General features: G+C 45.7%; 1 protein-coding gene across 1 annotated transcript in view; it reads left to right on the forward strand.

Annotated features, from left to right (window-relative positions):
- Nucleotides 1-19369, forward strand: part of SPRYD3 (SPRY domain containing 3) — a 175184-nt gene extending 155815 nt beyond the window's left edge. The window contains 2 exon segments of the mRNA XM_030198191.1: nt 3226-3368; nt 17610-19369. Coding sequence (XP_030054051.1) covers nt 3226-3368; nt 17610-17744 — 278 coding nt within the window. The 3' untranslated portion in view covers nt 17745-19369.
- Nucleotides 19370-27060: the final 7691 nt, after the last annotated feature.

Here is a 27060-nt window from a genome sequence, read left to right on the forward strand (position 1 = left end):
TAAGGTGAAAATAAAGATGTAGTGTCAAGCTCTAAAGCAAAGGTTACAATCATGGTGGACTTAGTATTTACCATCCGAAGTGGTTCAATCAATAAACAGTTGCTCATTCAACTTATTGCTTGTTCAACTTTTTCAATTTTTACATGTACACCCCATTGCTTTGAAGTGTTCAAATATTTAACTTTTTTTAAATTTTTTATGAAGACATATATAAAAAGAAGGAAAAAGCCTCTGTATTCCCGTTTTCAGTACATGTTAGTGTCTGTTAACCGGGACAGAATCTTCATAGGCTCAAAAACCTCCTCTTATTTTTAATTAACAAAACCAAGTTATTATGACGAACACTTATCTTTTAGTGCCGTCCTTGCCGTTGCAATTTAGCTTCACTCTAATATGCCGCTGCCTTCACTGCCTTGTCCACGTCTGCCTTGTCTCCTTCGGCAACATGGCAGATGACTTCTCCAGTGGACGGGTTGATTGTGGGGTAGGTTTTCTTGCTGACAGCATCATGCCACTCATTATTTATGAAAATCTTTCCCTCCGGCTCCTGTAGGTTTTTGAGCCTATGAAGATTCTGTCCCGGTTAACAGACACTAACATGTACTGAAAACGGGAATACAGAGGCTTTTTCCTTCTTTTTATATATGTCTTCATAAAAAATTTAAAAAAAGTTAAATATTTGAACACTTCAAAGCAATGGGGTGTACATGTAAAAATTGAAAAAGTTGAACAAGCAATAAGTTGAATGAGCAACTGTTTATTGATTGAACCACTTCGGATGGTAAAATTTTATTTGTTTCAAAGATAGTGGTATCGTCCCATTGTTTATTTAAGTTGGACTTAGTATTTACGTCAGATAATCAAGACTTTACTGTACTTATCTAAAAAAAATGTATATTTTATTACTTAAGTAAAAATAAAAAGTATAGTGAAGAACACATTAAAATTTTTGCTTAAGTAAAAGTAAAAAGTTGTTATCTAATACTTTTGAGTAAAACGTAAAAGTACCGCAATTGCAATGAATGCAGCTATTAACATTTTCATCCCAGCAACTTTACTGCTCTTCAATTCAATCCACTTTGTTTTTAGTAAAACTAAGTTTTGAAAATGACCTGTCATTCATGCAAGTGTGCCTGTGTATCATTTTCAGAACATAAGAATAGCCATACTGAGTCAGGCCAATTGTCCATCTAGCCCAGTACCCTGCTTCCAGCAGTGACCAATCCAGGTCGCAAGTACCTGACATAAACTCAGTTAGTAGCACCATTCCATGCTACCAATCCCGGGGCAAGCAGTGCCCATGTCCATCTCAATAACAGACTATGCACTTTTCTTCCAGGAAACTGTCCAAACCTGTTTTTTTTATTTGAAAGAAGTCTTTATTTAACTTTCACAGTAAACAGCAAACAATATGGATCAAACTGTCTATGCCTTATAACACAAGGTCCTAACAAAGGTAGTAGGTCTAACCAGTGCAGTTTGCCACGACAACATTACAGTCAAATGTAACTTTTTATAGAAACTTCAATACTATATATAAGATTTTTATCCCCTGAGCTAACCCTCCTCCCCTTCAAAATCCCTGCCCTCCTCTCCCCCCTTTTGTCCAACCTGTTTTAAACCCAGATATGCTAACCTCCATTATCACTCTTCCTGCCAATGAGTTCCAGAGTTTAGTTAATCTTGAGCACAGCTAAAAAGGGTTCAACAACTGCACTAGGAGGAAGTAGAGTGTTCAGTCTGATAAAAAGTACCTTTAAATCAGACCAGGCTGAAAACTACAGATGCTCTTCTGACAGGGTCTACAGGTGATGATCAAGGGAACCTCTGTTTTGAACTACTTGACTTCCACATAGCAAGTCTGTTTTAACATCATTGTCATTATCATCTGATTAGAAGTAGTGTTGTCTAATTCATCACTTCGCATCTTCATGTTTATCTTTGTTATCATTGTCATGCTGACCAATTACAAAGAAGACTCATAAAGTTGGAATCATTTTCTGTTCTAACAATTTTTCATCTGATGTCAAACTAAATAGCTTTGGGGAATTGAGGCAAGAACATTAGAGGGATATTTTTGACATGATGTCCTAAATTGATTTTGGATGTTTTGTGAAAAAGTTAAAAAATCCAGTAATGAACATGGCTATTTTCAAACCAGGAAACATCCAACTTTTTGTTTTGAAAATAGCCATTTGCTAGAAGTTTTTGTATTCTGTGGGTCTTATAGGACCATATTCGTAAATAAATAAATAAATAAATAAAAAAAGGCGCCTACTCCTAGGATCTGCTTGTTTGCACTAATAGGAATGGTCATACATTTCTGAAGCTGTTATAGAGCCTGGTATGTACTGTCCTATCACATATCAGGGGCTGGGAGGGGGGTCATTGACCATTGGGAGAGTAAGGGGGGTTATGCCTTAATCCTGTCAGTGGTCATTTAGGGCACCTTTTGGTCACTTAGACTTGATTGAAACAGGTACAGCCAAAAACATCTTAATTTTGGCCCTAGACATTTTAATTGTGTTCTATTACTGCAGAAAAATGTCTGTGTTTTGGTGTTGCCTATGTCCCACCTAAAACCCCGCCCCCTTGAAATTTTTCTAAACTGTGGACCAAAACATCCAAAATTGGGTGTCGAAAATTGCAATTGTGTTTTGAGAGAAAAACGTCCTCCTACCCCCTTATGAGTTTTTGGACTTTTTTTTTTTTTTTTTTGAGAATGAGACCCTAAATGTGTGAAACTTTTGGTCTTAAGGCCAGACAAGCAGACTTAAAGACTCTATCAAGCCAGATAGTTGGCTGGAAACTAGTAACCAATTGAGTAAACACAGGCATCTCCGGTGTTCTCATAGGCTATATTCACTGACAGCAAAATCCACTATGCGTGAAAAGGCTTGCAATATCAAAATCCTGTTCCAAGTTTTGCTGTTTCATTTGGTTTACCAAGGAATAGTCAATTGTGTCTTGCTTTTACTTTTAACTACAAGCATCAGACGTAACTGAGTAAAAGTAGTAAATATTTGTGAAATTATTACCTCGGAAAACGTAACAAATGTTTCCTGTTCATCTTTACAAATAAAAGTGACAAAACTTTTACTTAGTTACATACAACACTGGCGCTTATGCAGTGATTCCTTAAATTTCACTGTATTTATTGTCAAGTAGTATACTTGTTACTTAGTTGCTAGAACTCATAAGTAGAGATTTTTCTGTCCCTCACAGGTGACAGCGATGACAGCTGTGACACAATGGAAATGAAGCCCAAGATTCGAGCTGTACGCAATGTCCTGTACCTGCACCAGGAAGAGGAGGAAGAGGAGGATGGGGAGGAGATGGAGCAGGAGCATGAAGGAAAGAAAGTAGTGGTGAGCAAGGCTGGGCCCTGGGTAAATGTACTGGAGACAGAAGAGGCTGGTGTTATGTCGAGTATGTTCTACAGTTCCTAGGTTCAGAGCTGCATATCCAGGAAAAATAATGTATTGCTCTGTTCTGTGCTCAGTCTGCCGTTCATCAGGGGTGTAGCTCTCATCGGCTCTTCATCAGCCTGGCTGAGGGTGCCACCAGGTGGCTGATAGGCGTTTCCTTCGTCATACTTGATTCTCAGAATTGACTGAAGGACGTTCATCCTGTTTGACATCTCTTCCCAGCAGAATTTGAGCTTCTATACCATTCACCGTAATACCACCTCTTGGAAGAGGATGGGACTACAGAAGGTGTCAACTCTATCACAACCTGTGCATCTATTGGCTAAAATGCCTCCTGTAGGAAGAGCCTCTGAGATCTGCAACCATGCACTCATTTGCAGTGCCAGATTCAAAAGCCTCTATCTGTTGTTCAGCCAAGATGAAGTGAGTCCTGGTTGGGTAATATTAGATACAAGTATATTGAGAGTTAACTTACCTTAAAACAGATTCTCTGCTGTGGCCCTCCATTTCAGGGTAGAAGGAGCAGAATATTGGGATATAGTTAACATGCCCAAATGCTCTAATACTGCAGCTACTGGCACTGTCTGGGACTTCAGTTCCAGTTTAAACTGCATGTAGCAGTGTGTGGAACAGTAAATTACATTGTAGTGCTGTATACATTCCACAAAAGATTGTTGCTTTGGCTGGGGTAGGGCAATCAAAGTTGCATTGAATTAAGGGGGAAAAGTTGAATTTGGGATAGACCCGATGGACTAGAATTTATTTCATATTCCAGTCAGTAATTCTTCAGCTGAAACTTGTGAGTTGCATATGGCCAGAATATTAAACTCTTGCATCACAGTAAATTTTAATATAGGTGGTGGCAGAGCCGACTTAACCATTTAGGCAACTAAGTTGTCACCTAGGGCAGCAGTTTCTACGGGATGGCATAGAGCTGCTGTAATCAAACATTCTCCGAGGACAAGCAGGCTGCTTGTTCTCACATGTGGGTGACGTCCGACGGCAGCCCAGGATCGGAAATCTTCCTAGCAACAAAGCTTGCTAGAGCCCTTGCGCGCATGCGCAACCGTCTTCCCGCCCGTAGCGTGAACGTGCCTCAGTCTCTTTTTTTTCCGCGGCTCAGTGAGGCTGTTTTTGGCTATTCTGCGCCCGAGAGCCCTCACAGCATTTTCGCAGTTTTCGCCGCTCTTTGGTTTGTTTTCTGAGCGAGTCACTCGTGTTTTTTCGTTCTTTAAAAAAAAAAAAGTTAACTTTTTCCTTTAATTCTTAGTTTATCTCCGTAAGTTTCTTTTCGTTGTCGCGAGTGGCCATTTTGACTGCCCGTACGGGCCTTTTCCTTTTTTTGTGCCCTTCTTGTGGCACCATCGCGAATTTTGACTTCGCCGCCGCGATTTTTCTGTCCATGACCTCGAAGATCGCCAGCGGCTTCAAGAAGTGCACGCGGTGCAGCCAGGCAATCTCAACCACTGATCCACATGCTTTGTGTATTCAGTGTCTTGGGGCTGGTCATCGCCCCGACGCTTGTACTCTGTGTCTTCGCCTAAAAAAGCGGACACAAGCGTCAAGATCAACGTCAGTAGCAGTACCAGGATCGTCGGAGACGGTATCGATGTTGGCACCGGAGAGTGCATCGACGTCAGGAGCGCAGGTAATGGCTGTCCAGAGACCTTCTCATTCTGGCAGCAGTGAGCCATCGAGTGGGTCTCCACCTGCCTCGAGGACTCCTGCGGTACAGGCCCCCGGGGACCGACCTCTTTTGGCCCCGGCCCCGAGGAGGCGTGTGGGTTCCACGTCCTCCTCGTCTGTACCGGGAGGTACCGGTGACCGTGCTTCGTGCGAAGGCAAAGAAGCATCGTCATCGGTCACCTTCCCGTCACGGTACCGAGAGCTCCGGGGTGCCGAAGGATTCGGCACCCGTGAAGCGTCAACGCCGGGAGGACCGCTCATCCTCCATTCAGGAGGTGTCGATGTGCTCTTCATCAGACAGCCTGGTACCACCTCCACGCCCCAGGCAGATTCTGCCCCACAGCCTTGCTCAACAGACACTTTAGATGAGCGCCTCCGAGCCATCCTTCCAGGGATTCTGGAAGGGCTGCTGCGACCATCTGTTCCGGTACCGGTGGTGCTTGCGCCGTCGGTACCGTCCAGAGATGCGACGGTTGGTTCCCCGCCTGTGGTGTGGACTGCGACGCCGGTACCGCTTGTGGCATCGGCCTCAGCTGCCACCCAGGTTGACTCCCCGTCGACGTCACTGGAGGGAGCTTTGTCGCCAGCGGCGCAGGAGTCTTCTTCTCGGCATCGCCATCGGGACATGGTTCCTCGGCGTCAAGACGGGCCCGGCTTCGGACTGAGGTCAGAGAACTCGTGTCCGATACCAAAGGGGAGGCCTCGAGGGAAGCAGAGGAAGAGCCAAGATATTTCTCTGATGAGGAGTCTTGTGGTCTTCCTTCTGATCCTACTCCTTCGCCAGAGAGAAAGCTTTCTCCCCCTGAGAGTCTGTCTTTCTCTTCCTTTGTCCAGGAAATGTCTACGCCCATTCCCTTCCCTGTGGTTACTGAGGATGAGCCCACGGCCGAGATGTTCAAGGTCCTGGACTATCCTTTGCCACTTAAGGAATCATCCACTGTTCCTCTGCATAATGTCCTGAAACAGACATTGCTGATGAACTGGGCGAAGCCATTAACTAATCCCTCCATCCCCAAAAAGAGTGAGTCCCAGTATTGGATCCACGGGGACCCAGAGTTGATGAAGACCCAGTTGCCTCATGACTCTGGCGTTGTGAATTCTGCTCTCAAGAGAGCCCAGATTTCCTGGGATTACGCCTCGGCGCCCCCGGGGCAGGAGTCTAGAACTTTGGACTCTTTTGGGGGGGAAGGCCTATCATTCTGCTATGCTCGTGTCCAAGATTCAGTCGTACCAGCTCTACACAAGCATCCACTTGCGGAACAATGTGTGGCAGCTGGCGGACTTGGTCGATAAGCTCCCGTTGGAGCAGGCCAAGCCTTTTCAGGAGGTGGTCAGGCAGCTGAAGACGTGTCGAAAATTGCTGTCCAGGGGTGCTTACAACACTTTTGATGTTGCGTCCAGGGCCACTGCTCAAGGTATAGTGATGCGCAGACTCTCATGACTGCTTGCCTCTGACCTGGAAAATAGAGTCCAGCAGCGGGTTGCGGATGCTCCTTGCCGGGGGGGATAATATTTTGGTGAGAAGATCGAACAGGTGGTAGAGCAGCTCCACCAGCGGGACACCGCCTTCGACAAACTCTCCCACCAGACGCCTTCAGCATCTACCTCATCAGGTAGACGTTTTTATGGGGGAAGGAGGAATGTTCCCTATGCTTCTAATAGGCGTATGTACAATCCACCTTCCCGACAGCCTGCTCAGGCTAAGCCCCAGCGCGCTCGTTCACGTCAACAGCATGCGCCTCAACAGGCCCCTGCGGCTCCCCAGCAAAAGCAAGGGACGGGCTTTGACTGGCTCCAGGCGAAAATAGCCGCTATAAAAGTGTCCATGCCGGATGATCTACCAGTCGGGGGGGGGGGGGGGGAGGTTAAAGTTTTTTTCACCAAAGGTGGCCTCTTGGAACCTTCGATCGGTGGGTTCTTCAAATAGTCCGGTTAGGATACTCCATCAATTTGATCTCAACACCTCCAAATTGCCCACCGGGAGCTCAGTCCTTCAGCTTCCAGCACAAGCTGGTACTTGCAGAGGAGCTCTCCGCCCTTCTCAGCGCCAATGCGGTTGAGCCCGTGCCACCAGGGCAGGAAGGGCTGGAATTCTATTCCAGGTACTTTCTTGTGCAAAAGAAAACAGGGGGGATGCGTCCCATCCTAGACCTAAGGGCCCTGAACAAATATCTGGTCTGAGAAAAGTTCAGGATGCTTTCCCTGGGCACCCTTCTTCCATGATTCAGGAAAACGATTGGCTATGCTCTCTGGACTTGAAAGATGCTTATACTCGCATCCCGATACTACCAGCTCACAGGCAGTATCTTCGATTCCGTCTGGGGACACGGCATTTCAGTATTGTGTACTACCCTTTGGTCTCGCCTCTGCGCCCAGAGTGTTTACAAAATGCCTGGTGGTTGTAGCGGCCTCACTGCGCAGATTGGGAGTGCATGTGTTCCCCTATCTCGACGATTGGCTGGTAAAGAACACCTCGCAGGCAGGAGCTCTACAGTCCATGCAGATGACTGTTCAACTCGTGGAGCTACTAGGGTTTGTGATAATTATCCAAAGTCCCACCTTCTTCCATTTCAAAGACTAGAATTCATAGGAGCTCTGCTGGACTCCCAGACTGCTCATGCCTACCTCACTGAGGCGAGGGCAGACAATCTTCTGTCCTGGGTCCGAGCTTCTCAGCAGATCACAGCTCGGCAGATGTTGAGATTGCTCGGCCACATGGCCTCCACAGTTCATGTGACTCCATGGCCCGACTTCACATGAGATTGGCTCAATGGACCCTAGCTTCCCAGTGGTTTCAAGCTGCCAGGGATCTAGAGGACGCGATCCAGCTGTCCACGGGTTTTCTCAAATCCCTACATTGGTGGACAATTCGATCCAATTTGACCTTGGGACGTCCCTTTCAAATTTGTCAGCCACAAAAAGTGCTGACAACGGATGCGTCTCTCCTCGGGTGGGGAGCCCATGTCGATGGGCTTCACACTCAAGGACATTGGTCCCTCCAGGAAACAGGTTTTCAGATCAATCTCCTGGAGTTGCGAGCGGTCTGGAACTCTCTAAAAGCTTTCAGAGATCGGCTGTCCAATCAAATAATTCAAATTCAGACAGACAATCAGGTTGCCATGTTTTACATCAACCAGCAGGGGGGCACCTGATCTCGCCTCCTGTGTCAGGAAGCCGTCCAGATGTGGCTTTGGGCTCGCCGTCATGGCATGTTTCTTCAAGCCACGTATCTGGCAGGTGTAAACAACATTCTGGCCGACAGGTTGAGCAGGATAATGCAACCTCACAAGTGGTCTCTCAACTCGAGAGTGGTACGTCAGTTCTTCCAAGCGTGGGGCACCCTCTTGGTCGATCTCTTTGCTACTCAGACCAATCACAAGGTCCCTCAGTTCTGTTCCAGACTTTAGGCCCACGGCAGACTAGCGTCAGATGCCTTTCTCCTTTATTGGGGGAAGGGCCTCCTGTATGCATATCCTCCCATACCCTTGGTAGGGAAGACTTTGCTGAAACTCAAGCAGGATCGCGGGACCATGTTTCTGATCGCTCCCTTCTGGCCTCGTCAGATCTGGTTCCCTCTTCTTCTGGAGTTGTCCTCCGAAGAACCGTGGAGATTGGAGTGTTTTCCAACCCTCATTACTCAGAATGAGGGGGCGCTTTCTGCATCCCAACCTCCAGTCCCTGGCTCTCACGGCCTGGATGTTGAGAGCGTAGTCTTTGCCTCCTTGGGTTTGTCGGAGGGTGTCTCCCGAGTCCTGCTTGCTTACAGGAAAGATTCCACTAAAAAGAGTTACTCTTTTAAATGGAGAGGTTTGTCGTCTGGTGTGACAGCAAGGCCCTAGACCCTCGCTCTTGTCCTACACAGACCCTGCTTGAATACCTTCTGCACTTGTCTGAGTCCTGGTCTTAAGACCAACTCTGTAAGATTTCATCTTAGTGCAATTAGTGCTTATCATTACCGTGTAGAAGGTAAGCCTATCTCTGGACAGCCTTTAGTTCGCTTCATGAGAGGTTTGCTTTTGTCAAGCCCCCTGTCAAACCTCCGCCTGTGTCATGGGATCTCAATGTCATTCTCACCCAGTTGATGAAACCTCCTTTTGAGCCACTGAATTCCTTCCATCTGAAGTACTTGACCTGGAAGGTCATTTTCTTGGTGGCTGTTTCTTCAGCTCGTAGAGTCAGTGAGCTCCAAGCCTTGGTAGCCCATGCTCCATATACTAATTTCATCATAACAGAGTAGTCCTCCGCACTCACCCTAAGTTCTTGCCGAAGGTGGTGTCAGAGTTCCATCTGAACCAGTCAATTGTCTTGCCAACATTCTTTCCCCGTCCTCATACCCACCCTGCTGAACGTCAGTTGCACACATTGGACTGCAAGCGAGCATTGGCCTTCTATCTGGAGCGGACAAGCCCATTCAGACAGTCCGCCCAAATGTTTGTTTCTTTTGATCTCAACAGAAGGGGAGTGGCTATCGGGAAACGCACCATTTCAATTTGGCTAGCAGATTGCATTTCTTTCACTTACGCCCAAGCTGGGCTGACTCTTGAGGGTCATGTCACGGCTCATAGTGTTAGAGCCATGGCAGCGTCAGTGGCCCACTTGAAGTCAGCCACTATAGAAGAGATTTGCAAGGCTGCGACGTGGTCATCTGTCCACACATTCACATCTCATTACTGCCTTCAGCAGGATACCCAACGCGACAGTCGGTTGGACAGTCCGGTGCTGCAGAATCTGTTTGGGGTCTAGAATCCAACTCCACCCCCCTAGGTTCTGTTCCAGGCTGCACTCTCAGTTAGTTGTTATTTTTCAGGTCAATCTATGTTATGTCCTCGCATTGCGAGGCCCAGTTGACCCTGTTTGTTGTTTGAGTGAACCTGGGGGCTAGGGATACCCCACATGTTGAGAACAAGCAACCTGCTTGTCCTCGGAGAAAGCGAAGTTACTTACCTGTAGCACGGTATTCTCCGAAGACAGCAGACTGATTGTTCTCACCAATCCGCCCACCTCCCCCTTTGGAGTTGTATCTTCCCTTGTCTTTGCTTTGTAATTTGACTGAGGCACGTTCGCGCTAGGGCCAGGAAGACGGTCGCGCATGCACGTGCACCAATGTGCGCGCAAGGGCTCTAGCAAGCTTTGTTGCTAGGAAGATTTCTGATCCTGGGGCCCGCCGTCGGACGTCACCCACATGTGAGAACAATCAGCCTGCTGTCCTCAGAGAATACCTGCTACAGGTAAGTAACTTCGCTATAGGTCATAATGGCACACTCCGAGCCATGCACGCATACTTTTTTTTTACTTTTGAAAAGGTGGGCAGTTTTCATGTAGTCCGTGTACTCAGATAAATGGCTTTCAGATATTGCCTTCATTATGTGTATGTGTCTTTTGAAAAAAGTTTAATATTGAAGGAGGTAATTTTATAAAGCTTTCCACTTATAAAACCTGTTCTACATACAGAAGGGTTTTTATAATGCTTTTTTCAGACCAAAATTCAAATTTGTGATCAACGGACTTTCCTACCTCAATTCCTGCTAAATCCCCTTTCTTTCTGAGAAACAGCCCACCTCAAACCCCAGCAATCAGGTTTAAAAACTGTCTGTTTATCTGTCTATCTATCTATCTATCTATCTATCTATCTATCTATCTATCTATCTATCTATCTATCTATCTATCTATCTATCTATCTATCTATCTATAATTCCACTGTCTCAGATGTGGAAAGATGTGGACAACTATAACTATTGGCTTTTATAATGTTGCATATGTATGTAAACGGTACGTGCTTGGAAAGATGCACCCATTTTGTGTGATCTATGCGTAGTTAGAGCTCTGCAGTCGTGCAGAATTCTGGCAGGAGTAATAAAGGTGTGTTTTGTGGTATTGGAGTGATCAAAATCTCAGTGCAGACCTATGGACTTGAAAGTTACTTAAGGGGGGTGGGGAGTTGCTAGGCTAAAGGATTATGTAAGGTCCTTAATATCCTTGCATCAGCCCTGTAACGGCATCCATTGAGGTCATATTCCCATTGAGAACTTTATCTGCTGCTCAGTTGTCTACTGCACTCATTGATTTTCACTAAAGGTCATTTACTCCGAGCACAAGCAGACTGCTATCTTCTCACAAGTGGGTGACGCCGATCCACATTGCCCGGTCTGGCATTTGCCAAAAAAGGAGAGCTCCTTGTGGAGCATGAGCTATGTTCCACCGCACATGCGTGAGTGCCTTCCTGCCAGTTGTGCGAATGCAGTCTCAGTTGTTTTTTTCCACGGAGGGAAGAGGTGCTTTTTCTTTTCCTCTCGCCCATTTTTTGAGAGCTGTTTAGTGCCTTCCAGCTATTATTTCTGTCTTCTCATGTGTGGTTTCCTTTATTTGGGCCTCTTTCAAGCCAGTTCTTTTTATATTTTCTTAGTTTATCTTGCCCGGGTTTAAGATTTTTCCCTCGTCATCGGCCGTTTTTAGGCCCTGACTTTGGCCCGGGTCCTTTCCTTTTATTTTTTTCCGTGCCTTGCCCCTTTTTCAGACACCATTGAGTCATTTAATTTAACCAATGAAGTTTGTCCGTCCATGTCCACGAAAATTCCCAGTGGCTTCAAGCGGTGTAGCCAGTGCAATCGGACTATCTCAGGAAAGGACACCGGTTCCTGATGTCTGCAGTGTCTTGGGTTTGACCATAGCCCTGCTAACTGTGTTCTCTGTCTTCTTATGAAGAAGAGGACCCGGGTTTTCTGAGAGACTCAACAAGAGAGTATTTTTGGAGCCAAGTCCAGTTCCTGAAAATTGGCATCAATATTGAGCATCGCACCGGTATCGGGAGCATCGGTAAGCATGGCTGCTTCTAGACCTTTAGACACTGGAAGCAGTGATGCGTCTAGTGGGTCTCCACCTGTCTCGAGTCCTCCTGCTGTGCAGGCCCCCTGGGGATGTTGTCCTCGGCACCGAAGAGCCTTGGTGACAAGCTTAGGGCGAAGGCCAAGAAGCATTGTCATCAGTCACACTCGTCACATGGTGCTGGGAGCTCTGAGGCATTGAAGGATTCTGCACCCGAGAAGCGTCGGCACCGAGAGGATCACTTCCCCTCTATATACAGGATTTGCCGATGTCCCTGCCTGTAACCAGCCACGGTCCTGCTCTCATGTCGACCCCAGCAGTTCTGCAACCTGCACCTCAGCCAGCACCCCAGCTTTTCTTGGTGTCTGCCCTCAAGCGCATCCAGGCCTTGCTCCCTGAGCTGCTGGATGGTCTTATGCAGCAGTGTGCATCGGTACTGGAGGTGCTTGTGCCTACCCTATCTCCTGTTGCGTCCCTGCCTGACCCTCAGCCTGCAGTGTGGCCTCCAACACTGACCCGGTGTCGACTGCCACCCAAGCGCACCCCTTTGATGTCGGTGAAGGAAGCTTCACCAAGTTGAGATGGGATCAGCTTCTCGGACGCTGCGCTCAAGGACATGGTTCCCGGCACCAAGGCAGGTTCAGTCTCAACAGGCCCTAGGGAGATACTGTCCAACACTGAGGGAGGGAGCAGTCATGGGATTCAGAGGAGGATCCCAGATACTTTTCCTCAGATGAGTCTGATGGGATTGCTTCTGAACCCTCTCCTCCACCTGAAAGGAGACTGTCCTCCGACATAGAACCTTTCATTTCTATCTTTTATTAAGGAAATGGCTAAGGCCATTCCTTCTCCTTTGGAAGTGGAGAATGAGCCCAGGGCCAAGGTGCCTGAGGTCCTGGACTATTCACCTCTTCCTAAGGGAGACTGTGACTGCACATCTCCACAAGGTACTCAAGGAAGTCTTCGTCAGAAACTGGGAGTCCCCTCTGTCAGTCCCTGTTATGCCCAAGAAGATTGACACCCAGTATGGGATCTACGGAACATCGGTCTTGATAGACCTCAGTTGCCTCACAATTCCATGGTGGTGGAATCCGCTCCTCAAAAGAGCCAGGAGTACTAGGGACTATGCCTCAGCGCCCCCAGGTATAGAAGCTAGAACCCTGGATTCTTTTGGGAGGAAGATGTACCAGGCTTCAATGCACCTCTCCCCGTATACAATCCTACCAGCTCTTCACAAGCGTCTACTTGTGAACTCAGTGCGACAGCTGTCAGACTTGGTGGATGTGCTCCCTCCAGAGCAGGCCAAGCCTTTTTGCCAGTTGGTCAAGTAGCAGAAGGTGTGTCGAAAGTTCTTGGCCAGGAGCACTTACGACACTTTTGATGTGGAAGCCAGGATTCTTTGCTCAAAGTATAGCAATGCGCAGACTCTCATGGCTGCGTGTTTCTGACTTGGAACACTCTGTTCAGCAGCAGTTGGCGGATGCCCCTTGCCGGGATGATAACCTTTTTGGAGCGAAGGCTGAGGAGGTCGCTGACCAAATCAAGAAAGCATACTGATACAGTCCTCTTCTCTCTCCTGCCAGGGCACCTTCTGCATCCACCTTCTCAACTAGGAGAACTTTGGCAAGCCAAGGAACGGTTCCTACTACTATTCTAGATATAGGTACACTCCTTCGGCTTGCCAGCCTACTCAGGCTCAAACCCAGTGCACTCGTTCATGTCAACATTGTGCGCCAAAGACCTCTGCTGCTCCCAGTCAAAGCAAGGGATGGGCCTTTTGACTGTCTCCAGCAGAGCATAGCCGCAGTAAAAGACTTGCCAGTCAGGGGAGGATAAATTTTTTTTCACCAAAGGTGGCTTCTTATAACCTTTAACAGGTGGGTTCTTCAAATAGTCCTGACTCAGATACGCCCTCAGGTTGGCTTCTCAAACCTCTAAATTGCCCACCGAGAGCCCATTCATTCAACTCTCAGCACAGGCAGGTACTTGTAGAGGAACTTTCCACCCTTCTGAAGGCCCATGAGGTTGAACCAGCACCACCAGGGGAAGAAGGGCGGGGATTCTATTCCAGGTACTTACTTGTGCAAAAGAAAATGGAGGATGTGTCCCATCCTAGACCTAATGGCCCTGAACAAATTCCTAGTCTAAGAAAAGTTAAGGATGGTTTTCTTGGGCACCCTTCCAATGATTCAGAAAAACAATTGGCTATGCTCTCTGGACTTATACATCACAGTACCACATGTTGCCTTTCGGAGTTCATAGGAGCCCTGCTCGACACACAGAGAGGGTTCGAGCCTACCTCCTGGAGATAAGAGCGGATAATCTGTGTCGCTGGCGTCCAAGGTTTGTGCCTCTCAGTGGATTACAGCGCAGCAGATGTTTAGATTGGTGGGCCACATGACTTCCACAGTGTACATTAACACCCATGACACATTTTCACATGAGATCAGCTCAATGGACCCAGGCTTCCCAGTGGTATCAAGCCACGGGGGGTCTAGAGGATATTATTCAGATGTCCCCAAAGCTTGTACATTCTCTTCAGTGGTGAACAATTCAATCCAATTTGACCCTGAGCTTCCATTCCAAATTCCTCAGCCACAAAAAGTGCTGACAATGGAGTGCATCCTGGGATGAGGAGCTCATATAGATGGCTTCACACTCAAGGAGTTTGGTCCTCCTAGGAAACGATCAGATCAATCTCCTGGAGCTTTCAGGCGATCTGGAACGCTCTAAAGGCTTTCAGAGATCGGCTATCTCATCAAATTGTTTTCAATTCAACACGACAGAATCAGATTGCAGTATTTTACACCAACAAGCAGAGGGCACTGGATCATTGCCCTCTGTGTCAGGAGGCCATCCCCGGATGTGGCATTGGGTTTGGCCAACATGACAGTGTCTTCAAGCCACTTATCTGGTGGGCGCAAACAATACCCTGGCCAACAGGCTGAGCAGGATAATGCAACCGCACATGTGGTCTCTCAATATGGGCATAGTCCACAAGATCTTCTGAGCATGATGCACATCCTCGGTGGATCTTTTTGCCATTCAGATCAACCACAAGATCCCTCAGTTCTGTTCCAAGCTTCAGGCCCATGATAGACTAGCATCAGATGCCTTCCTCCTCAATTGGGGGACAGGTTTTCTGTATGCGTATCTTCCGATACCTGTAGTGGGAAAAACTTTGTTGAAATTTGAGCAAGACCGGAACCATGATTCTGATCGTGCCGTACTGGCTGCTGCAGTTATGGTTCTGTCTTCTGAAATTATCCTCCGAAGATCCGTGGAGATTGGAGTGTTTTCCGACCCTTATCACACAGAACAAGGGATCGCTTCTACATCCCAACCTCCAGTCTCTGGCTCTCACAGCTTGGATGTTGAGAGCTTAGAATTTGCTTCCTTGTTTGTGTCTTTCGGAGGGTGTCTCACGAGTCTTGCTGGCTTCCAGGAAAGATTCCACTAAGAAGTGTTACTCTTTTAAATGAAGGAGGTTTGCCGTCTAGTTTGAGAACAAGGCCCTAGATCCCCATACTTGCCCTACACAGACCCTGCTTGAATGCCTTCTACACTTGTCAGAGTCTGGTCTCAAGCTTTAAACAAGCTATACCTTGAATTTGGAAAAGATTACACAGAGTTGCACTTTTCATTTGGACACTAATTTAAAAGCATTAAAAAATATATTAAACATTTTGGAGTTTTTAGCCCGATGATAGAAACTAAACGCTGATTAAACAATGCAACAGCGTTCAAAACAAAGGATTATCTTCCTTTGGTTTCTGAGGGCTTTTCTCCAATTTGATATAGTCACGCCACAGCTGTTTTAGAACGTTACAGGCTAGTGTATATAATTGATAGTATTAGATTATCTCAACGTTGTTCTTACCCAGTTGATAAAATCTCCTTTTGAGCCACTGAATTCCTGCCATCTGAAGTATTTGACCTGGAAGGTCGTTTTTCTTGGTGGCTGTTACTTCATTTCTAAGGTCATTAAGCTTCAGGCCTTAGTGATGGATGCACCTTATACTTTCATCACAACAGATTAGTCCTCTGCACGTACCCTAGGTTCCTGCCGAAGGTGGTGTTAGTGTTCCATCTGAACCAGTCGATTGTCTTGTCAACTTTCTTTCCCCAACCTCATGCCCATCCAGGCAAAAGCAGCTTGTACACCTTGGATTGCAAGAGAGCATTGGCCTACTATATGGAGCGGACAAGGCCCTACAGACAGTCCGCCCAGTTTTTTGTTTCTTTTGATCCCAAGAGGATTTGGGTCGCAATCAGGAAATGCACCGTTTCAATTTGGCTGGCAGATTGCATTTCCTTCACTTATGCCCAGGCTGGGCTGGCCTTGGAGGGTCATGTCACGGCTCATAATGTCAGAGCCATGGCCCCGTCAGTAGCCCATTTGAGATCAGCCTTCATTGAAGAAATTTGCAAGGCTGCAACATGGTCTTCAGTTCACACATTCACATCACACTACTATCTTGAGCAGGATATCCAGTGCGACAGTCGGCTCAGGCAGACAGTGTTGCAGAATCTGTTTGGGGTCTAGAATCCAACTCCACCCTCCTAGGCCCATTTTGTTTTATTCCAGGCTGCACTCTCATTCAGATTGTGTATAGTTTCAGGTTAATCTGTGTTATGTCCTCACTGTTGCGAGGCCCTATTTATTTGTTAGGATTTATTTACCGCCTTTTTGAAGGAATTCAAGGCAGTGTACAGTAAGAATAGATCAAACATGAGCAATAGCCAAAAGTATACTACTTACAATGTCAACACAAAACGTAATAGAACATTTTAATAGATAGTGAAGGGTAAAGCAAAGTTTTAAATTTAGTCCTATATTATACTGGTAGCCAATGAAGTTTTTGCAAAAATGGTGTGATGTGGTCATGTCACTTGTAACCATCTATGAGTCTTGGTGCTGCATTCTGAATCAACTGGAGCTGGTAAAGGCCCTTTGTAGTCAGACCATTGTATAGTGCATTGCAGTACTCCAGCCTTGATGTTATCATAGCATGCACAACTGGGATAAGCAAAGATGGAACATATAGATAGGTAAGAGAGTAAGAAGAATTGGAAAGTAAGGTGACTAATTTATAGAAAGTTGCACTTGGCCAATGCTTGTTGTTTTTGGTGAGCCTGGATGCTAGGAAGCCCGCTTCCGAGGACAGCAGACTTCATATTCTCATAATCCCTCCCGCCTCTCCTTGGATTTGTCTCCTTGGTTATTTTTACTTTATTTTTTTTGCTTCAGTATTACACTGAGGAGACCACATTCACACGACAGGGAGGGGCGGTAGAATGCATCTTTTGCTCCACAATGCTCTTTTTAGCTTTGACAAAATGCAGGACCAAGCAACGCGGATCGGCATCACCCACTTCTGAGAATATAAAGCCTGCTGTCCTCTGAGAATACCTGCTACAGGTAAGTATCTTCGCTGTTTTGTATACCATCTTGGGTGAATTTCTTCATAATGGCAATTAATAACGTATAATTAAATAAAAGCATAATGTGTGCAGCAGTAGTGACATCTGCTGGCCGCAGTTTAGATTGCAAGAGTACTTATTTTTACATTTGAAAATAACATGAACTTTTCTTGGGCATTTTCCATGTAGCCACTATCAGAAGGTAGTTTTGTTCTCATGTGCTTTTTTTCTCACTCCCTTCTGCCTCAGGTTTTCTTCACACGGAATGGGAAGATTATTGGCAAGAAGGACACAGTGGTGCCAGCTGGAGGCTTCTACCCCACTATCGGGATGCTGAGCAGTGGTGAGAAGGTGAAAGTGGACCTGCATCCCCTCAGCGGCTAGAAACTTTGTACTTGCATGCAGACACTGCAAGGCAGGTGTTTGTCAGGTCACCTGGCTCTCCCTTTGTCCCCCTACCCCAGGAGCAGCTGTGTGTATGAAGGCTGATCTCCCCCCAACATACAATCATTCTGCAGCATTGCTCTTGCACCCTCATCAAGAACATTTGTATGTCGGCTCATGGTGCTGGGAATTTGTTGCTGTCTTCAGTTCTGCTGTGTTTTCTTGTGCACTTTGGAAGAGAGATCTGCAGCTGATTGGAGTGTGTCACCTAAGGAGCTGTATAAGAAGTGTCTCCAAGTGTTTCTCCCTGTGGCAGAAGAGGAAGAACTATCCTTTTGGAAGTTGAGCAGGCTCTGAAAGACTCAGTGTGGTAAAGCAGTTGAGATGGAGGGCAACAGATGCTGGACTGTTGAGGCACTGGAACGTTGCATGCTACAAAATGGTGCCACATGTACATAGAGAAAGAGAGCCTCTTGCAGCTGAGCTGGGTAGCCCATTGAAGGGGGAAAGGTGTGCTTGATACCAGTACCAAAGCATTTAGTACTTAGCCTATGGCAGATTTTTGTTTAATAGAATTACTTGGGTGCCGGAGATGGAAAGAGCTCTTCTGAATTCTCTAGTTGTACAAGCTAGTACTTTTAGGCTGGAAGTGGACCTCTGTTTCTGGACCCCAGCTGACAGTGCTCTGTCTCTTGCCTATTTGACATCATGGCTCTGTTCCCTTTCCCTTTCTGTCCTTTCTGGATGGGATCAGCCCCTTGAGGATATTATTTGGTGCTGTGAAGAACACCTGCTAGTAAACCTATGCCAAGGATACCTAGAGTTTACATTTGGTAGCCAGGGAGCCTGCAGATCTATCCAGGAGCCCAGCAGGGTGTGAGGTGTGCATACACTTGGCTGCTTTCTATATTGTTAAATCATTCCATTGAGAAGAATTGGAGGATAAGGTTGAGCATGACCACATGGAAAAGGTTATAGGTTAGACTCTGTACATATGCCTGCAGGAAATTCCAAAATATTGAAGGGGAAAGTGATAGAGGAAGAAGTAACCGTACATCTAGAAAGCAGCTTGATTTGATCTGGAGCTTTCATGCTGAGGACAAGATTGCTTGTCTCTCTCTCTCCACTGTTAGAAGCAATGTTGTCTGCCGTTTGGCCTTCTGGGCTGCTGAGTGGATTCAGTTATTCTACAGAGGACATTAGGAAGCACAGGAGCTGTCTTCACTATGTTCCTTTCTCAAGTGTTTACCCATGAGGATTTGAAAACCTGAGTGATCCCAGCACAAAGTTACAGAGCAGTCTGTTGCATTTTTCTTCCCTACAGTATGACTGTTATCTCTGGAACACTGGTGTGCTGTTCCAGTCCTCAAACCAGTCAACCTTTGAGGCTATCTCAAAGGACTGTGCATGAATATGTCTTTCACTGCATTCACACTTCTTCAGCAGTAGGCAGATAGATATTTCATACATAGTCACGAGGGATAGGCTGAAATCTGACGGCTTTTGATGCACATAAGGATTGGAATTGCCCACTTCTGCTCTGTAGAGACACTACAAAAACACCCCTCCAGAGCAGTTTCTGATTAAACTGGAAGCTAAAAGGAGAAAGGGGAAGCTGCTGATGTCGAAAAAAAAACACACATTGGTGAAAGAGGGATTGGTATTTAACAGAAACAGTTTTTAAACCGCTCCCAGGAAGGAAGAAATCATTGACTGCTGAAATACTTCCTTTTTCATCCTTCAAGATCTTAAACCAGCTTTAGATTTTGTTTTTCATTTTTAATTTATCACCTAAAAAAGAAAAAGTGAAATCCCTAAGTGAAAAATGAGTCTCAAACCTTCTCATATTCCCTCCACCCCCTAAGTTTAATTCCTATAAAAATAACTGGAGGGGAGGTACTTAGGGTTGTGTCACACAGTGACACCATTCTTCAGCTATACAGTTTTCACATCATGGAGAAAGTGCATGGTTCAGCCAGGAGACCTTAGAAATGGCTTCTCCAAAATCAGGCTGAGAGGAAGCTTGCAGTATCCTATGGACTCATATTTTTTTGCATCATCAATCCTACCCCCTTTCACAAATGAAGGGTTTTGTTTTACTTGAATTAAACAGCAGCAGTGAAACACTTTTCCCTGGCAGGGTGTCCGTCTTCCCTCACTCTGTTTTCTCTTATATGAGCTACAGAAGGCTTTCCCCATTCTTTCATGAAATGTAATGGAAATGGAATAGACTGCTGTTTGCTTAAGGTTGCGGAAAAAATTACTTTCTTCTGAATTTTTGCACCTTTCTATTTTTTTAAATGTTAGAACATATTAATGATACAGCATGTGTCCTTTGGGGAGCATCTTGCTTGTCCACAGGGGCTTCACAACAGATGGGAAAGTGGATTTGCATGGATCAGCTTTTCCTAGTAATGTTCTACTTCTGTCTCTTGAGGTCCAAAGATTTTATCCTGGGTACTAGTGACTATTTGGGTTTATCCATGCTGTTCTTCAGCTAACACAGTAGCAAAGCAACTTCCTTTTTCACCCCATTTTTCTGGGTCCATTTTATCTGCTAACTCTGCTGCCACTGTGCTCATTCCTTTTCTCTGAAGCTGGCTTCATTAGATATAGGAAAAACTGAGCCTGTGCTCCAGGGGCATAGCCAGACCTCTACGGGGGGGCCCACATTTTGGTCCGCCGCTTCCGCAATCCCCCCTCAACCGCCACTGCAAAGGTACCTTGGCTGGCGCATGCTCACTTTCATTAAAACGAGCGTGCACAGTGACTGAAAACAGAACAGGGCGCCAGGCAATGTGAGACCAGTGCAGGACAAACGCTTTAGCTGGCGGGGGTTGGGGACCCCTGCCAGCCAAACTGTAGCTATGCCACTGCTGTGCACCCTTTGCTTCAGTGCATGTGTAATGAGGTAGTTCTCCAGGTCATTTCTTTAAATCAGTGTAAGGCATGCAGTGTAGCTTGGGATTTTTTATACAACCCATACTGCTGAAGTGGCAGCAAAGTCCATGTTTTCGAGTACCATGGCCGGTTTGTGTATCACTCACTACAAGCTCCACAAACTGGTCTCAGTCTATTAACAGTAGTCTTTAGTGTGATATTTTGCAGATAAACCTCATCAGGGAACCTAATACGATGCTGCTACTTGTGTAGAGATGGGACATTCCATGGCCACAGTTCCCTAACCTGTCAGCAGTCATGCAGGATCTGTGTAGAGCCTTGGTTTAAGGAGCTGTTTTGATGTGACTGAAACTGACATATACTTGTGCATACAGTGAGCAGCAGGCTGTACCAAAGGGAAAAAGGATTTAAACATGAAATAATGGCAAGCTCTTTGAATAGTAATACCAGATCCTGCAAGAGAGATGTGTTGTGGGATGTGAAAAGCTGGACACTTCCGTGTGCCTTGACTGGCATGACAGGTGTTCTTATACCATAACAGGCATCTTCAAATGTACCAATGTAATTTATTGTTAAGCTTACACAGATATAAATACTTTTATTTAAAGGTAGATTAGAATTTTGCCATGCCTCCTATGGTGGAATAACTGCTTTAAGGTGACATTGTAATAGAGTGGGTAGAGGGAATCAACCAGACAATCTAGCAATATAATTTAACAATGGCTAAACATGATGGTAATAGGGGGTGCTTACCTCTACTGACATTCCTCACATAGGAGGCATTTGTGATTGCCCTTTAGCTTTAAGGAAGGGGTGGGGATCTTAGATAACAACAAAGGCATGTTTGCCATCTCCATGGTGTGGGGCTAAGTTGGAAAAAAAATAAAAGCCAAAAAGGAGAAAGGTATTCTTACAGAGAAAACACAATAGAAAAAGGAGTACGGATAGATGAGGATGGCACAATGTGAGGAAACCTGGTGCCAAAAGGGAGGTTTCACATAAAACAATGTTGCAGAGATTTCCAGTGCAAAAGTTTGTTGTACACAAAATAATATCCAACAGTTTAAAATAGTCCTTCAAAAGTCACTAGATCTAATAACTTTGACCACCAATTTACATAAACGAAAGGAGGTCAGTAGAACAAAAATATGTCCGGTGGCAGCCTTGTTGCCACTGAGAATGCAGGATGCTGCTAGTATTGAAGGCCACACATGCTCAATGTAAACTTTATGTTGGATTGACCTTCTTTCATTTATGTAACTTGGTGCTCAGAGTTATTATCTAGTGACTCCTGATGCAGGCATTTTCACCGAAATGCTACAATTACACATAGCTATAGTACTATGTGCAATTGTAGCTTATTAAACAGAGACTTTTTAATTCATCTGATGGATATTTTTGGACACAAAATAAACTTTTGCCTGGAATTCTGTGAAACCTCCCTTTTGGCACCAGGTTTCCTCACATTGTGCTGTTTTTGTCTATCTCTACTCCTTTCTCGATTGCAGTTCTACGTTGGTACATGGTCTATGGAGGGGTGGAGAGCAGGAAGGTTGGCTTTTTTTTTTCTCAAACCCTTCTTGCTGTAAAGTGGGGTAAGGTTTTATGAATGTAGCCATGAGTGCACCCACCACTTCCCACCACCCTGCCAGGAGAGGCTTTCCACTGCCCCGTTCTGTAATTTATTCTCTCCATACTGTCATATGTAGAAATGTATGTACATAATGCAGACATTTATACACAATAAAAATGATGCTTATATTTACTTGTACAGTATGGTGTGGAATACATCTGCGGCTTGTCAGCATTTCTGCAGAATGAGGAAGTACATATTTTTGGTCCTTTTTCAGAGCATTGATAGAAGGTGCAAGGAGTACCTTGACACAGCTAGTAGGTAGAGGATGCCCTGAGGCAGAAGAAGCAAAGAGTTCTGCACCTTGGTAAGTTACAGTTAAGAGAAAGTCCTTTCTGAAAAGCAGTTTTAATATTGTTTTCTTTTGGGTTGGCGGAATGCAGGTGGGAAGTTTGTTTTAAACAGAAAAAAATATAATATTATAAAACCCATGTATACAAGCACATGTAACAAACACAGACATGAGTATAGATTATATATTATAGATCTCTGACTAAAGCTTATATAAATTCTTCATTAGACAAAAATAGATCTCTTTTTTTTTCTTTTCTTTATCATATCCCACACTGGTATAGCTACAGATCTGGACAGTGCCGATTCCAGCGGTTGCTGGATACAGTTTCTGATCATTAGTGCTGATTGTTCATGGCATCCTTCTTGTGCCTGTAGTCTTCCTATACCCAATGGAAAGGACTGGAAAGTACCCCAAAAACTGATTCTAAATTGCCCTCGTGCCTCACCTTCACTATGCTGATGTGGGTTGATTTTCAAAGGTGATGATGGGAGCTATAAAATGTGACTTAAAAATAAATTTAAATAATTTTTTTCAACTTAATAAGCTGGGGGGGAGGGTGTTGTTTGCTCAGCTTGCATAGGTGTGTTAGTGGGAGGGAGGGGGTTGATTGGCAGTGGGATGGTTTGTATGGAGTGAGTAGAAGTATTATAGGATTTGTGTTTGGGTGGGTAGCAGTGTTGGGTATGTATGATTATCATAGTGCTTGTATGGTTGAGGTGCTTAGGGATGATTTTTATGTTAATAGCTTCAGGGTGGCAGTGATGTCCCCTTCCCCAGGTGGGATCCCTAAGGCATGAGGGGAATAAGTTCACACATATTGAAAGCTCATTTCGATAAATTTAGCAATATAATTACTTGGGCTCTTTAGTGCAGTAGGTATTCATTTTTAACATAAATCTGAGTAAAGGATGTGTGGTTATCACAGATAATGTTTTACTCATGGTGCTGATCTCTCTCTGGGACACGTACACTAGAGAATGACATGGGGACAAAATTTGTCCCTGCTCTGTCTCCACCCCACCCCGCAGACCCCATCTCCGCCCTATCCCCGCGGGCCCTGTCTCCGTCCCCGTGGGCTCTGTTCTCACCTGCAGAAGCCTCAAACACTTATGATTTTATATTTAAATCTTTTTATTAAAGTATAAAAAGGAACAATATGCTGTGCAACTGTTGTGTATAAATTGCAAATAGAAAACAATAATAACTAGTAGATATAATAACCCTCCCACCACCAACAACCTCTACCCTTCCAACCCCAACAATAGCTGACTTCTACTACCCCAAGGAATCCTAGTCCACCCTGTTACATTGTCCAGGGATACAAAATACAACCCATTCTGTATGCCCTAGAGGGGAGAAATATTCCCTATGAAGCACTGTTATAATTTTTTGAATCTGTGGATGAATAAGAAGTCATCAACAATCTCATGATTCAGTCTAGCTTTCCTGTCTTGCATGAATCAAACATGAACATTCCAGTTCATTAACGGGCTTCAAAGTAGAAAGTGACACAGGGACAAAGTTTTCCTCATCCTCATGGGCTCTATCCCCATCCCATTGGATCTGTCCCCCGGGCTCTGTCCCTGTCCTCATCCCCGTGGTTACAGCAGGTCCCCATGTCATTCTGTAATGTACATAAGCCTGAAGATATGGAAATCTCTCTGATGTGATCTGGTGCAAATTCTATGTGTGCATGCATGTGTATGTTTCCCATTTTATACTACCAATCCACCTGAGCAGCAGGAGCGGGTGCTTTCTGCTATAACAGCAATGCAGGCTGCCATCCTTAGAGAAGACTTCCTGTAGTTTTGAGAAAGACTGTGTCTCCTAGGCATGCAGTGTGAGGTGAAAGAGAAATTGGGAGTAGGGGATGCATTGTGTGATTTGCGAATTGTATTGCTATTTCTGTTTGTTTATTGACTTCCTTTATAATCCAGCAATGGAAAACCTAACCCCTTTCCTTCTGTTTAAAATACAAGGAGTGGACTGATGAGACATGCAGAGTACTAAACTCTGATTACGAGATTATCCTGGGCTGCATCCAGCTCCCTCTGTCATTTAGGGGCTGAAGTAATACACTCCTCTAAAGCACAGGAAATTCAAATTAAAACCATTGTGCTGAAAGAAACATGGCAGGCACGCAGAAGGCTGAATTGGTAATTGATCCTGATGTACAGAACAGTGCCAAATTTTGGTGTGGCGTTTTTCTAGTGCTCAGGGCTGGATTAAAGACGCAGTGTGGGAGTAGAGTCCATTTGATGAGAAGAGTGGTGTATCACTATGGACGACCCTGTACTACTTGGATTCCTGATACCCCTCCCAATGGCCCAAAATGCAGAAAGACTCTTTGCCCCTGGGATGATCTAGACTAGAGCATCCTAGGCACTAAGCATGTGAGGTCCTCAACCAGACAGCCTCAGGTACTACTCCCCCCCCCCCCCCCCCCCCCACCTCCAGTATGGACCAGAAATACTTTCTGGGTCTCAGGAGGCATCCAGCTCTATCCTGCTATCTTGCAAATAGTGCAATAGTGAGCCCTAGTAGTACAGTAGGGCACATTGCTAGGGATCAGTTTGCCACTTGAGGGGTGCCTGGGACAGGGCTTCTCTAGATCTGGTAGCCCCACACTAGAGCCATTTGGGGGGCAGGTGTCAACAGATCATTGGGCCACCAGGGATTTTTTTTAGTGGAGGTTTTTCCCCCCCTACCTTCTTGTCACTGTGGGAGAGGTAATTGGCTCAAGCACTGATAGAAAGGAAGACATATGCCTGATGCAGAAAACGTGGCAGATCATTCTGGTGATGGGTAGTGTTTGTTTTCTGTCTGCACACATTTTTTTTTTCTTGCTGTAGTAATTTGCAATTAGTTTACTGCCATGGGAATAAAAATAATGAGTGTGTGGTTGGAGGCTGTACTTTGAACTTGAGCAAACCTTACAATATCGGCCCCCTAAACTTGTAACCTCGGTTATTTTTAGCCTCTCTCTCTTTCTCAGGTTCAGTGGTGATTTGGCCTGTATGGGGAAAGGGTATGGAACTTGATATACTGCCTTTCTGTGGTTACAGTCAGAGGTTTACATATTATATACAGGTGCTTATTTTGTACCTGGGGCCATGGAGCGTTAAGTGATTTGCCCAGAGTTACAAAGCGAATTGAATCTGGTTCTCAGGCCACTGCACTAACCACTAGCCTACTCCTCAGGATCCCTTTTAGGAACTAATTTTATAACAGGCCTGCCTAAGTTTTGTAGCAAATACGCACATAAGTTACACTAATTTGCAAAGGTAAGTATGTATATAATTTCTTTTGAAGGCTACCCAGTCCAAAATATGTGCTCACATTTACATCTGTTATGTGCCAGACTTTCTTAGCTTATTTAACATTAATCCCTCTCCAGGGACCACCTTCTCTCAGTTCAGGTATGCATACAGGGGCGAATTCCATAAAGCAAAATCTGAGTGCTAAGTTAGTTTCTCTGAGGACAAGCAGGCTGCTTGTTCTCACATATGGGTGATGTCCACGGCAGCCCCAGATCCGGAAAATCTTCCTAGCAACAAAAGTTGCTAAAGCCTTCGAGCGTGCACCGCGCATGCGTGGCCATCTTGCCGCCCGTCGTGTGAGAGTCCCGCTTCAGTCTTCTTTTTTCCGCTTTCAAGAGCAGCTGTTTACGGCGGTTCTGTGCCCCAGAAAAGAAGAGCCTTCGTTTTTACCCGGCTTTCGCTGGTTTTTTTTTCTCTCCGTTTCTGCTCGGGAACGAGCTTTTTTTTTTTTTTTAAAGAAAAAACGAAAGTTTTTTCCTTAAGTTTCTTTAGTTTTGCCCTCAAGTTTCCTTTTGTCGTTGTGTGCGGCCATTTTGGCCGCCCGTACGGGTTTTCTCCCTTTTTTGTGCCTTTCCTTTGGCACCATCGCAAATTTTGATTTCGCCACCGCTATTTTTCCATCGATGACATCGAGGCTCGCCAGCGGCTTCAAGAAGTGCACTCAGTGCAACCGGGCAATCTCAGGCATCGACCCTCACGCGTGGTGTATCCAGTGCCTTGGGCCCAACCATTGCCCAGATACATGCAAGCTGTGTCTTAGCCTTAAAAAGCAGACACAAGCATCGAGACAAGCTCAACGGGAACGCCTGTTTGGAGCTTTGCCCGGTACTTCAGCGTCGACGTTGACAGCGGTACCGAGGTCGGCGGTGTCGATGTTGGCATCGGAGAGTGCATCGACTTTGGGAGCGCAGGTGTAATGGCTGCCAAGAGATCATCACATGCTGGCAGCAGTGAACCATCGAGTGGGTCTCCACCTGCCTCGAGGGCTCCTGCGGTACAGGCCCATCGGGACCGACCCCTTTCGGACCCGACCCCAAGGAGGCGTGTGGATTCCACGTCCTCCTAGTCGGTACCGAGGGGTACCGGTGACGTGCCTCAAGCACCGTCATCAGTCCCCTTCTCGTCACGGTACCGAGAGCTCCGGGGTGTCAAGGGATTCGGCACCTG

This window comes from Microcaecilia unicolor, chromosome 3, assembly GCF_901765095.1.
Source record: "Microcaecilia unicolor chromosome 3, aMicUni1.1, whole genome shotgun sequence".
In the NCBI taxonomy this organism is placed as follows: domain Eukaryota; kingdom Metazoa; phylum Chordata; class Amphibia; order Gymnophiona; family Siphonopidae; genus Microcaecilia; species Microcaecilia unicolor.